Consider the following 14,262-nt stretch of genomic DNA (forward strand, 5'->3'; position numbering starts at 1 on the left):
ATATGATCGCTGTTCCCAAGGGGTTCCCGGACACTGACATTTTGGACAATCTCCGCATTGTTAGAAATCACAAGGTCCAAACAATGCATCACCTCTTGTGGGATCTTCTACAAGCTGCACCATAAAATTATCCTGCAGAAAGTTGATAAACTGTCTCCCCTTCACAGATGAAAAAGAACCCTCACCCCAATTTATATTTGGAAAGTTAAAGTCTCCCATTATCACTACGGTCCCCTCCTGTGCAGCCCGCTCTATCTGTTTATATAGGAGACCCTCTATTTCCTCAGAGATGTTAGGGGGTCTATAAATTACACCAAAAACAATTTTCTCAAAGCTCTCTTGGCTTTGAATTTCAACCCACAACGTTTCAGCCTCCTCACACTCTTCTGAGACCACTGTCTCATTCACAATCGCTTTTAAGTCTCTTCTCACATACAGACATACACCACCTCCCCTCCTATTTGCCCTGTCTTTCCGAAAGAGTGTAAAACCTTGAATATTAACACCCCAAGCATGCAATGCATCGAGCCATGTCTCTGCTACACCAAAAACATATAACTGTTCCTCTAATATCAGAGCCTCAAGCTCACCCATTTTTCCTGTGATACTTCTGGCATTTGTGAACATACAATTTAATTTTCCACAGTTATTTATCTGATTTAAAGTAATTTTACTGGCACATATATCCTCACCACTGTTCTGCAACTTGTGGATCTCCTTATCCACTGCCTTAGGCCCCCATACACCAACATAACCTGCCCCCTCTTTGACCTGTCTACCCCTTTAGTGTCTTCCTTTTCCTCCTCCCCCGATCCTAGTTTAAATACTCCGCCACCCCTGCTATGATTTTCTCCCCCAGCACAGCAGCCCCCCTTCCATTTAGGTGCAAGTTATCTGCAGAAAACAGCTTGTACCCCAATGAAAAGTCAGCCCAGTGCTCTAGGAACCCAAATCCCTCTGCTCTACACCAGGATCTGAGCCATGCATTTAACTCCCTGAGCTCCTGCTGTCTGCTCTGTGTAGTGCATGGCACAGGCAGAATTCCGGAGAATACTACCTTGGAGGTCCTTCCCTTAAGCTTTGAACCTAGTTCTTTAAAATTATTCTTCTGGCTCCTCCACCTACCATCTATTCTGTCATTGGTACCAACATGGACAACGACAGGTGGGTCATCCCCAGCCTCTCCCAGTAATTTATCCACCCTTTCCACCACATGCCGAACCCTGGCACCAGGGAGACAGCAAAGCATTCGGTTGAGGCGGTCTTGGCGACAAATTATTCTATCCGTCTTCCTGATTATAGAGTCCCCTACAACCACTAGCTGCCTTGGCTTACCTGCACTCTCATCCACACTACTACAAGCTGATCTGCTCCCCCGGCTGTTAGGGAGAGCAGGATCCGCTAGGGCTGCCATTTCTGACACTGACGTCCTTACATCATTGCACAATTTTGCATTTTGCTTGGATGTTCAGAGTCAGAGTTGTCCTTCCTTTTCTTTGACCCCTTCCTACCCCCTCTATTTACAGTAACCCTGCTACCCACCTGGTCCTGCTGGCTTTCCTCTCCACCCTCCACTTCTACCCCGCTTATTGCTTGCTTGGTGAGCAGCATACTCCTCTCAAGATTGTCGATTCCTCCAGATCTCTAACACGAGCTTCCAGTAGAAAAATATGGGCACATCTGTATCCAGCGGTATTCACCCTGGAACTCTTGCTCCAGCAGTGTGCACTGGAGCATACCACCAATCTTGCTAGCCATATCCTAGTAACAAAACTGTGATAAGTATATCAATCAAGAGATATAAAATGTAGATTACTTGCAGTTCTGTGGACTTCTCTTTTTCAAACTCCGCTTTTTTCAACTCCACTCACAAGCCAAAACTGAGCTGGTTATTTTAACTTTTAGGATTTTTTAAATGTATTTTTACTTTTTATTTTTTTTGCACTGCATTTGTAGACCCGCTAGAATACTTTAATTCTAGGGGTACTGATTGCTCCTACTGTGTTGCAGTATATGTGAATTTTCCTATAAACCTTGCTATAGCCATTTAATTATGTATGCCATACATACCATATTTTTAGACCAAAAAAAGCATACATATGTAAACTAAACTATGTAAATATATAATATATCATAATATAATATGGATGTTGTAAAAAAACACTTACCTAGGTGGTGGTATATGCTCTGTCATTTGCATTTAAGTAAGTGTTTTTTTAATAACATCTATATTAACCCTTGTTTGAGAGTTTACATACCGTATATACTTGTGTATAAGCCGAGGTTTTCTGCACAAAAATGTGCTGAAAAACCTCACCTCGGCTTATACACGAGTCAACAAAATTAATAAACTTATAAACTCACCCTTCGGCGGCCCCGATGTTCAGCTCCGCTCCTCTTCTGGCTTCCCCGTGGCCCCTCTTCTTTCTTCCTTCTTCTATTAACAGCCTGCAGGGCTCCCGGCCGGCACATACCATGACGTCAACAGCGGCCACGTCATAGTATGCGCCTGCCGGCAGATAACATGGCCGCCCTGAAGGCTGTTAGAGAAGACCGAAGAGAGCAGCGCTGCACATTGGGACCGCGGGAGGGTGAGTATATAAGTTTATTATATTTTTAAGTGCTGGCTGGGCTGTATACTACTGGGGGCTGGGCTGGCTGTATAATACAGGGGGCAGGCTGGGATATCTGTATACTACTGGGGGCTGGGCTGGCTGTATACTACAAGGGGCAGGCTGGGCTGCCTGTATATTACAGGGGGCCGGCTGGGCTGGCTGTATGCTACTGGGGGCAGGCTGGGCAGGCTGTATACTACAGGGGCAGGCTGGGCTGGCTGTATACTACAGGGGCAGGCTGGGCTGGCTGTATACTATAGGGGGCAGGCTGGCTGTATACTATAGGGAGCTGCCTGTATACTACAGGGGGCTGGCAGGCTGTATACTACTGGGGGCTGGCTGGCTATATACTACAGGGGGCTGGCTGGCTATATACTGGGTGGGGGGGCTGTGACCAATACATTTACCATCCTTGGCTTATACTGAAGTCAATAGGTTTTCTCAGTTTTTGGTGGTAAAATTAGGGGTCTTGGCTTACACTCGGGTCGGCTTATACTCAAGTATATACGGTATGTATGCTATTGTTGAGTTTTTAACCCATTCTTCATTCAGGCATGTGCTAATATTACTATTGTGAACTATTGTTTGATCATTAGTAACAAGTAATATAAATTTGTACAGGTCCCCACCCAGGCCTAGGCCTATAGAGGCTTTTTTGTTCCAATAATGAATTTTATGATGTTACCTTTTATGTAATGAAATAAAAAAGATATATTTTTATTTCTATGATTATTTTGCAATTTCCATGTTTGTTTCATTTTTTGCCATATAGTTAAATTGGGAGCACTTCATTTAATCCATTAATAGCTACTTATAGCCCAAATATTTATTATACATCTTGGCAGATATTTCCCATATAGGCGGTCCCCTACTTAAGGACACACCCATAGTTAAAGACGGACCTCTCTGCCCCCTGTGACCTCTGGTGAAGCTCTCTGGATGTTACTATAGTCCCAGGATGTAATGATCAGCTGTAAGGTGTCTGTAATGAAGCTTTATGAATAATCCTTGGTCCAATTACAGAAAAAAATTTTGAAACTATAATTGTCACTGCGGCAAATTTTTTTTTTAGAAGAACGATATTCAGTTTACCCTTACTCGCAAAAAAGAATGAAAAAAAAAAAAAAAAAAACAGCGCAAGGAGGATACAGGTTAAAAAGATCCAAAAAAATAACCAGTAAATGTTAGTACATAATTGATTAATCCTTCGCCTCTACGTTCATCCACTCCACATTTAGGAAAAAAGGTGCAGTACCTTTCCAACCATAGATTTTTGGTACTTATGGGGACAGTCCTTAGTCCATACCCAATGTCCTCTGCGTTGCATGCCTAGGGCATGAAAAATCCTCATACAGGGTATGGTAGCTCGGCACGACGTCCCTCCTGGGGATTCCTAAGGCAGCTCGTAGCTTCAGTGTTACTCCTAATTGTTCCCACCCGGGAACTTGTTCCTCCACTACTCGTTCCACTTTCTTTGTTCCTTCTTCTAATTACTATTAGATTTGGGAAGAGAAAGGAAAAAAACGATGGTGCAGTACTTTTTTGATCGTAAAAATTGTTTTAATGGAAATACTCACAAGAGTAAAGATTAAAAAGGCCTTATGGATAAAACAAACACGCTCGGTATACCTCGGCCTTTTTAATCTTTACTCTTGTGAGTATTTCCATTAAAAAATTTTTACAATCAAAAAAGTACTGCGAGTAGTGGAGGAACAAGTTCCCGGGTGGGAACAATTAGGAGTAGCACTGAAGCTACGAGCTACCTTGAGAATCCCCAGGAGGGACGCCGTGCCGAGCTACCTTACCCTGTAGAAGGATTTTTCTTGCCCTAGGCATGCAACGCTGAGGACATTGGGTATGGACTAAGGACTGTCCCCGTGAGTACCAAAAATCTCTGGTTGGAAAGGTACTGCAAATTTTTTTTTGTCTGGATCTACCATTATAAAATATACAGTTTCGACTTACATACAAATTCAACTTAAGAACAAACCTACGGACCCTATCTTGTATGTAACCCGAGGACTGCCTGTACTGGGAATTTTGTAATGGAAAAAAACATCCAATTATTCAAATTCCTTCTTTCACAACCCATAAAAATTTGAGTAAAAAGTTATGAAAAGGTTTTAGAGTTCCCAAAATAGTATAGTAACATCATCTCATCCTGCAAATAATTACACCTTGTCTAGCTGCACATAATGGGTATGAAAGTGTTGAAAAAATTTATTTTCTAAAAGATTTATTTTTTTTTACTTACTGTCATAACAAAATTTATTTTCCTATCAATTTTACTGTATTTGGATTAATATGTGTGCAGTATATTATGTGGAATATTAAATGGTGCCACTAGGACAGTGATGGCGAACCTTTTAGAGACCGGGTGAGCAAACTACAACCAAAACCTACTTATTTACCATCAAGTGCCAACATGTCAATTTAAACAGTAACTTTTTGCTCCTGTTGTTCCACAACATTTAATCGTATTGCCCCCCTGAGGACACCAATACAGTTGAAAGCAGGAGGGCAAATTCAGATATCATTGTAGCTTCTCTCCAGGGTCTCTCTGTACAGGAAGAATAGTAGGACCTCCAAAAATATTCTGGCCCTGTTCATACCTTCTTACTCCTCTTGCGGTTCCAATCAGTCAAGCATACGTCACCTTAAAAGAGTGTCGAGAGCTACATCTCAATTGTCTAGGACTGGAGGAAGATTCAAGTCCTGTCTGGTGAACTTTGTCCTGGAGCGACAGCATGGGTGCCCACAGAAATGTCTCCGAGTGCCACCTCTGGCACCCGTGCCATAGGTTCGCCATCACTGCACTAGGAGATATAATTTGTTCATCAGAACTCAAGTTTTCTATATTTTTGAAACTTTAAAATAAAAATGTTTTTGGAAGATTGGAAGTTAAAAATAGAAACACAAAAACGGAGAAGGGCTGCATGCTTAAAAGGCCTACCACAGACGGAAGGACTGTATGCAAATGAACCTGATGGGCACTAGGCTCTATAGGTGTTAATGGAGCCTGGAGCCCCTCAGGCTCATTTGCATACAGTCTTCCATCCTGGTGGTAGATGTCCTTTAAAGGTATTATAAAACTCTACATAAATTAGTTATCTTAGTGTTTGTACAGACCCAAAGAAGAAAAAGATTTGTCATTTGGACCACACTTGAAAATCCTTTAACACAAAGAATGTAAAAAAACAACTGGGTTTTTCATAAATTTCACCAGATTTTGAATTTGTTTCTAGCTTCCCAATTCACTGTTAGGAATTTTGAATGGTGCCCTTAAGATGTATAGTTAGTCCTGCAGTATATGAACCTTAAACTGTGCATCTTTGTAAAGAGAAAAATAAAAAAGTTTTGGCTTTTGGAATACAGTGAGTAAAAAATGTAAACATAAAGCTGGAAAAGGGCTGTGATGTTAACAGTCTAAAAAGTAAAGAATCAATCAATCAATCAATCAATCAATCAGAAGAGCCTTGAGCTAGGTGGTCTGTGTCAATACAAACCCCTTTTTTATTGTGCTGACTGCAGTCAGGATTGCTAGTAGCTCATTGACGCCACCAAGTCCAGTTACAGAAAGAAGCCACTAGAGCTCCCAAATCCTGTATAATGTACTTCATGTAGCATCTGAAAGAGCTAGGGAGCAATATTTCCTGTCATGCTGTTCTCTTTTTTTCCATAAACTGTTTTTAAGTATTTCATAATCTGCACAGGGAAGATAGAGACATTTTATTAAGATTCCTGTCCTCCTTTGTTCAAAGTAGCACTAAATACCCCAGCCTTTGATATTGTCAAAGTAACTACATATGTAAAATGCAACATACAGTAGGTATAAAAATTGATGAAAAAACAATAGAACTAACCAGTTCTCCAGACATCTGAAACATCATGTCAATCACAGTGGAAGAGGTATTCTGAAATGGGGAGAGCTTGACTTCAGTGATAAACTCTCCACCTCCATGATTTTATATAAACAATTAATATTGATTTTATGGATGATGCCACCAAGATGAGCTATGAAAAATGTTAAGCTGCTTGACAACATGCTGGTAGTGGTTTATTAGAACAATTTCCGCTGACAGGTTTCCATTAAAAACATTTCTGCTGACAGGTTGACAGGTTTCCATTAAAAACATTTTAGAAAACAAGGATCTATCACTATCTATCAAGGATCTGACATTGCAACAACTTTGTCATAGGGAAATGTTAAACAGCAAAACTGTAACAATAACTGTCCCTGCAACGTCAAAAGCTTATGACATGCAAAGCATGTTTATTTTTGTCTATCTTTGACTTTTCCGTGTTTTATTTCCTTCTTTTGTAGGAAAAATACCTAAATGGAAGAATGAAAACAGAGAAAGCACTTTTTTTTCAATCAGATCTCTATATCTGTTGCCTAACTGCAGAAACTAAATCGTTTATGATTCAAAAAGACATAACCAAAATAAACATTACTGGTTCTCAGTAAAAAAAAATCAAAACAAGAAAAAAAAGAATCAAAACAATCAAAAAGCATGGAGGGGGGCTCCATGCCAGAATTACTTTACCCTCATTTACCACTGCACAATGGCAGAAGGCGGTGATTTTGACATATAAAGTTTTTAAATTTTTTGCCGCATGCAGGAGTTAAATTATAAAATTCTGACCCAGTGGTACAGAACACCAGTAAGGTTGCAAAAAATGTTTCCATCTGTCCCGAACACTTGGTGGCGTTGTGGCAATGGAGTGGGGTCTATCCTCCACATATGGTGGGAATGCACAATATCTTTACAGAATCTCTGGCAGGCCAAAGTTGATCTCTACAACAACATTTGCAGGGGAAAGATTACAGCAAGCCCTGAGTTGGCGCTTCTGTCTATGTTTTCTGGAACCATTGCAAAGTATAAAAAAATCCTACTGCGCCACTTCTTAATGGCCATGCAGCAAATCATCCCTAGACTATGGATATCGACCGAGATCCGACCAGACTGCAATGGATAGAGGCGTTAGACTCAATTAGACACATGGCGGAGCGAAAGGCAAGTGATGAGGGCAGATATGAACAATTCCATTCAATGTGGTTCGTTTGGTTGATTACCGGCCCACCAACGTCCTACGTGATTGGCTGTCCGCAGGCAGCGACCTACATGAGCCACGAGTGTAGGCGCGGTGTAGGAAACATTTCCATTATTAACCCCCTCCCTTTACACCTCCCCATTTTTCCCTGCTCTTTCCTATACCCCAGTGATGGCGAACCTTTAAGAGGCGAGTGCCCAAACTGAACCCAAAAACCCCCATATTTATCGTGAGGTGCCAACCAAAAATTAAAGCAGTAACTTATTGCTCCCTGTTCAACAACTTTTATTTGCCTCCTGAGGACAGCAACACAGTAGAAAGATGGAAAATTTTCATAATTTTAGCTTCTTTCCAGTGACCCTCTGTACACAGAGAATCGTGGGGCCATCAGGAGGTCCTCCAAAGATAATTCGGCCCTGTCTACTCATTCTCCCTATTTCTACAGTCCCAAGTAGCAAAGTAAGTATCAAAATATGACTGAAAGCAGCATATTTTAAGTTGTTTGGAACTGGAGGAAGATTTTTTGATTCCTGTCTGGTGTGCTGGGGCGATGGCCCGGGTGCCCACAGAAAGGGCTCTGAGTGCCACCTCTGGCACCCGTGCCATAGGTTCGCCACCACTGCTATACCCCATTACCCTCCCCATTCTATCTTGTCTTTTATGTGTAAAGCACCCTTATGTTTTTCGATTATCTTTAATAGGTTAATTTGTTATTCTGTTATTTTTATTGTTTATCAACTGGTTGATATGTGATGTGTACCATTCTCTAATTATAAATAACTGGATAATTTCTGTATAAACACATGCCAAAAGTTGCAAGAAATATATTGCTAAATCATATGTTGTAACGCACTGCAGCAACCAATAAAGTTTGATGTTGAACTATAAAAGGGGTTTCAAGTTGTAAAAGTAGCAAAACATACATTAATTTGGTATCTCCATAGATATAATGGTTGTCATTTACCTTTTCACTCCTTTTTTGACACATTTGAATATTTGCAGTTTTTCACCCACCCAGCAAAGTTCGCTGTAACCTTTTTTCAGTGTTATGCCTAATACATATTTAAAGTCCAGAAATTGATGTATGAAAAAGCCACAAATGTTGGTTCGGTCATGGTAAAAAGTCAAACATTTTTGTGCAAATAAACTTCAGTCCCAAGCAGACATAGGCAATAGAATGGTTTGAGGTACATAGTTCAACACCATAACATAAAAAAAATATTTTATCTTTATTCTCTGGTTCTCTACTATTATGGTGATACCTAATTTTTTATATAGTTTCTTATCTTTGCTCCATTTTATTGAGCAAAACCAATATTGGCAATATACATGTATTGCAGTGTTAATGTAAGTAACTGAGCATGGTGAGCATGCTCAGTTAGTTACAGCTGGGTCCTGCTAGGAGGCAGAACCCAGCGTGAAGAGGAGTCAGCAGCCTTGATGCACAATCTGGACCCTGGGGCTGCAGCAGTATGGATTGGATCTTCCAGTTAGCTCACCGGGGTAGTCAGATCCAGGAGGGATAATCTCTCTGCTAGGAGATTAAAACCTGGGATCAGAGTTTTTCTGATCCCTAGTGTTAGTGGCAGGTTTTGTTTTGTGATTACACAGCCTGACACCGGCACTTATAGGAGACGATCTCCTGCAATTTTCATCTGATGCGCCGACGTAGAAAGGCGGCATGTCAGAAGAAGTACCCTTAATGGTTGCCATAAGAGCTTGATATGGCGGTCATTAAGAGGTTAAAGAAATCCAAAAGGAAAAAAAATTGACAGGGGCAAAGTCCCAGACTAATAATAAATCAACCGTAAGGACTCACACAAAAAGTTACCATGTCATTTTTACAATTTTCTGAAATTTTGGCTAAAATCTTTAATAAAAGGTAAACAAAATGTTATATTGCATGTACCTTAAAATTGTACCATTCAAAAAATAAGCTGTCCCCCCCATAAAACAAGCTGTTTCAATGGCTTCTGAAATGTGAAAAAATCACAGTTTCCTAAAGTAAAAGATTAGCGTTGGCTCAACTTAACCATTTATTCTTATAGGGTCAGTGTGCAGTCTGTTCTTAGTTTACAGAACTGGATGCAATTGTCAGAATTGTCAGACTGCAGGAATTCTTCAATGTGTATCCAAACTGTACAGGTAACCCCAGCATTTTTAGGATTGGTCCTCGCAGCTCAACCAGAAAGTCATCATGGCATATTCTCATAAGCTATCATTTTTCTGGTGGGGAAACTGATAAAAGTCTTATTCAGATGTAGCATGAAGTTATGCTCTTAATATAATACCCAGGCTAGGCGACACATTTTACACATAGAATGCTGTGCTATGGTAATAGTAGTACCACGCTGTGTCGCTCTACATTAGTGTGTTGACAGAGTGCTATTCATACTACATCACTAAATATACAGTATATACAAGTCAATGACATATTTTACATATATTACCTCGCAAATACATTCTATGCAAATTAGTTACCAGATTTCAAAAAAGACAAAAACTCTGAATGAATTCTAATATAAGTTTAGCATAAGTTGTAATGGTCACAAACAGTTCTCATCCATACAGTATACAACAAACTGACAATGTTAGATCTTGTCTCCAGACCCCCAGCTCTACATGTCTATAATTGTAATAAGTGACTTACTCCATTGGATGATTGAGAACAGCAGCAAAATATTGTATGGATTCATTTTAGTGAGAATGGAGCTCCGGATCATTTACTTTCTAGCACATTTTCCTCTTCTCACTAAATTCTGGCAGGGGTGTTGCTCCACCTAAGAAACACTCTTGTATATGGAATGAAGGTGGATAGACTTGTTTTAATGTGATCATGACAGCTTGAAAGCTGAAGCTTTGTAGACATTTCCCACTGATCGGCCATATCTGTAACTCACAAGGTCTTTATTTTTTAAGAATCTTTTTTTTATAATTCAAATCTGTTTTTGGGATGTTTATGAGGTTTATGGGCCTAACCCCTTTAAACTCCATGCTGATGGTTTCAACATGAACACAGCAGCTAATCACTGAATGCTAGTGAAGGGGCACTCATTTGTGGCCCAAGGCAAATCTTACCTTGTCACATTATCACATAAATTCCACACTCACCTCTGACATACATGCAATTATATCACATAGTGGGTCATATATGCTAAAAGTGTCTGAATTTAGACAATTTATCGAACTGTCTAATTCTGAATGCTAAATATGGTGTTGTTAAAGAATATCTAACTTTACACCTCCTATTACCGGTAGTTGGATTTTGATACACCATAATGGATACAATTTATATGAACTTTCTATGCATACCCCCACATGTAACATCTACATAAAACATGATGGGGATCATTTATAAACAGTGTCACAGGGTCTGTTCTTTGAATAATGATAGATTATGGAGCAAGGGAAAGGGTCTGAAATAACACCTCCTGAAGAAGCTAAAAGTGAAACACAGGGCGAGTGGATCACAACTGAGTCCACAGGTATATATCTCTATGTCCAACAATACATGTTAGAAAGGTACTAGGCAATTAATATATATATATATATATATATATATATATGAAACGTTTAAGTCCATAGACAAAAAAAAAGGTCATAGAGTCTAGCTCTGAAGTGGTATACCATCTGTAGGGCAGGTTTGTGACTTCCCCAATATATTTTTGAGGGACCATTTTTAATGAATTATTAATTAATGTATATACAATAACTTTTTAAATGTCATATAAAGAGAGAAATATAATTGCATATTGTATCCAGTGGTCTGTATTTATAAGTTATAGGTATATATATAACAAGGGATACCCCTATTGTAGGACAGACAGATTTGATTTGGTGTAGAGGGTCTGAAATAATGTCACATTCATGAAGCGATAATAGAACTAGGTAGACTTGCTTTTTGTGGGTCTAAGTCTGCAACACAAATTGAGCCATCAAAACTGTCGGAGAAACTAGAATAGAAGGAAAAGTGTCGGCAAAATGAGCGACCAAAATAAAAAAAACTGACGTGAGTGTCGTGAATGGAGCAAAATTGTGGCCCCTGACACAATATACATAAATTTGGCGCATAAGGCACAGCAAGAGAACAAAACTGTAGGAAGTCATTAATAAATCCCCCCAATACTTTCCTTAAGGCATAACCCTCCTTTGAGATAATTTTTTTATATTGTGCTTGTGTGTTGAACATATTTCTAATGAACTTCATTAACAATTCTGCTTAGGCCTCTTTCTCAGCTGGCTACGGCTCGGGTGAGTATACAGCCGCGCACTGGAGAGAGGAGTGGTGAATGCTGCTCACCTCACCCCTCTCCATAGGGAGAAGTGCAACAGAAGTGCAGTAAGCTCTATCTTTTTCCCCTGTACAGTAGGGTGGGTAATGCATCCACTTAAATGGATGGACGTGTGGTTCAGTGAAATGCATGTGGCCATATGCTACCCACACCAAAACTGTATGGTGCGGATAGCATACAATCTGAAAAAAACAGCAGAAATGTGTATTGCAGTCTGTACTGTGGTTGTCAATGGAGGCTGCATGAGATCACATCTTATTTTACTGTGTGCGTTTAAACAGCTCTGGAAAATAATGAAATCAATGCTCATAGTATTCTACAGCCAGGAATTGAGCAGAAAGGGTTAAAACCAATGCTGGGAACAGGAGCTTTTTGTGCTCGTTGTTGTCATTGGAGGACGTATATCTGGCTGCAAATTTGCGGCCCTATAAAAATGTCCCCAATGGTCGTGTGAATGCACCCTAAGGAGAATTTCTTAATGAAGTATATTACAAATATGTCCACACCAATTCCCCTGTCAATATCAAAAATTATCTCAAATGAGAGGGGTAGAGACACCACTGGAGCTGTAAGGGGAAGGCAAGGGCAAGGGGCTGCACATTTAGATACATAGCTAATGGGTGTAGTGACATGTACCCTTGGTTTGGTGTTTTTGATGCTGACCCAGAGCTTCACACTGTTTACATAGACAATATCATAAGAATCAAAAGTACAGACTAAGGCTGCATTCACACTGCCGCAAGGGGGACGTATATACGTCCGACGTATATATGGCCGATATACGTCCCCCATAGATGGCAATGGGCGCACGGCCCATTTCTCCGTACCCGGGAAAAAGATAGGACATGTCCAATACTTTCCATGTATTACGGCGCCGTGCGCCATAATCCCTATGGAGAGGGGCGGGGGTGAGCAGCGCTTCTCCCCGCGTGCTGCCGTTGCCCGCCGTGCTACGGTACGGCGGGCAACGGTAGTGTGAATGTAGCCTAAGTAGCAGTCTTAAATGACCCATTCCAAACTTTACAGCAGAAAGCCAACTTGTTACTCAGGTGGAGATGGTTTGGTGGCATCTGATTTCTCTTGTGGTGGCAGTGTTGTCAGGGCCGCATCTGCCATGAGGCGGATGCCAGAGCTCTGCGTGAGGCGGCGAAATTTGGGGCCATAATGTGGGCGATGCGGGTGGCGATTGCCGCCTGCATCGGCCACATGAAAAATCAATCGCGCCTGTCTCTTTAAGAGACAGACGCGAATGAAGTACAGAGCGGCGCCGGCACAGACCCTTCTGTCCGTGCCGCTCTGTTGCTCTGGAGGACTCAGGCAGCGTGCGATGATGTCACGCCGCCTGCGTCCCTTCACAGAGCACAAGCCAGCCGAAGACCCGGGAAGAGGATGCGAACGCCGACGGGGGAGCGTGACAGGAGTCAAGGTGAGTGGATTGCTTTATTATTTTTATAAAAGGCAGGCTGTATACCTAAATAAACGGGGGGGGGGCTGTATACCTAAATAAACGGGGGGGGGGGGGGCTGTATACCTAAATAAACAGGGGGGGGGGGCTGTATACCTAAATAAATGGAGGGGGGGCTGTATACCTAAATAAACGGGGGGGGGGCTGTATACCTAAATAAACGGGGGGGCTGTATATCTAAATAAACGGGGGGGGGCTGTATATCTAAATAAACGGGGGGGCTGTATATCTAAATAAACGGGGGGGGCTGTATATCTAAGAAAACGGGGGGGGCTGTATATCAAAGAATATGGGAGCTGCTTATTTTAAAATAAAGGTGGCTGTATATTATATAATAAAGGGAGCTGTATATTATATAATATGGGAGGTGAGCTGGACATTATGTAACCTGGGGATGGTTTGTATGGGGTACTGTATGTAATTTAAGTGAGTGGGGGCATGATTTAAATAAAATTTGGGGCCGGGAAATCTGTATATAGTTAAACGTAGGAGAATCTGGATATAGGGGTCAGATTTTAATTAAACTATAGGATCTGTATATAATTTAATTAGGGGAGAGGAGCTTTTATTATAAATTTTAAAATAAATGAAGAAGGGATTCTTTATCCACTCTGTGTGTATGGGGGGGGGGGGGCAGAGTGGTGTACAATATATGATTTAGGAGCGCTGTTATTTCTGTGAATATATACTGTAAGTGACTGTGGTATATTATTGGTGCAGAGATGTGGTGCCGGGAGCTGAAGACATCTGCAAGCAAATTCAACAGTCCTGGGTGGGCGAAGACGTAACGAAGTCCTCTTCCTGATGGAGCAGATCGTCACCTGTGAGGTACTAG

The 14,262-nt window shown here is 41.0% G+C and overlaps 1 protein-coding gene across 1 annotated transcript in view; it reads right to left on the reverse strand.

Annotated features, from left to right (window-relative positions):
* The window catches only part of LOC140068931 (5-hydroxytryptamine receptor 3A-like), a 48,064-nt gene extending 37,609 nt beyond the window's left edge, over positions 1–10,455 (reverse strand). The window contains exon 1 of the mRNA XM_072114279.1: positions 10,321–10,455. Within this exon, the coding sequence (XP_071970380.1) occupies positions 10,321–10,393 (73 nt within the window). The 5' untranslated portion in view covers positions 10,394–10,455. The remainder of the gene's footprint in view (positions 1–10,320) is intronic.
* Between the last annotated feature and the right edge of the window lie 3,807 nt (positions 10,456–14,262).

This window comes from Engystomops pustulosus, chromosome 7, assembly GCF_040894005.1.
Source record: "Engystomops pustulosus chromosome 7, aEngPut4.maternal, whole genome shotgun sequence".
Taxonomy (NCBI): domain Eukaryota; kingdom Metazoa; phylum Chordata; class Amphibia; order Anura; family Leptodactylidae; genus Engystomops; species Engystomops pustulosus.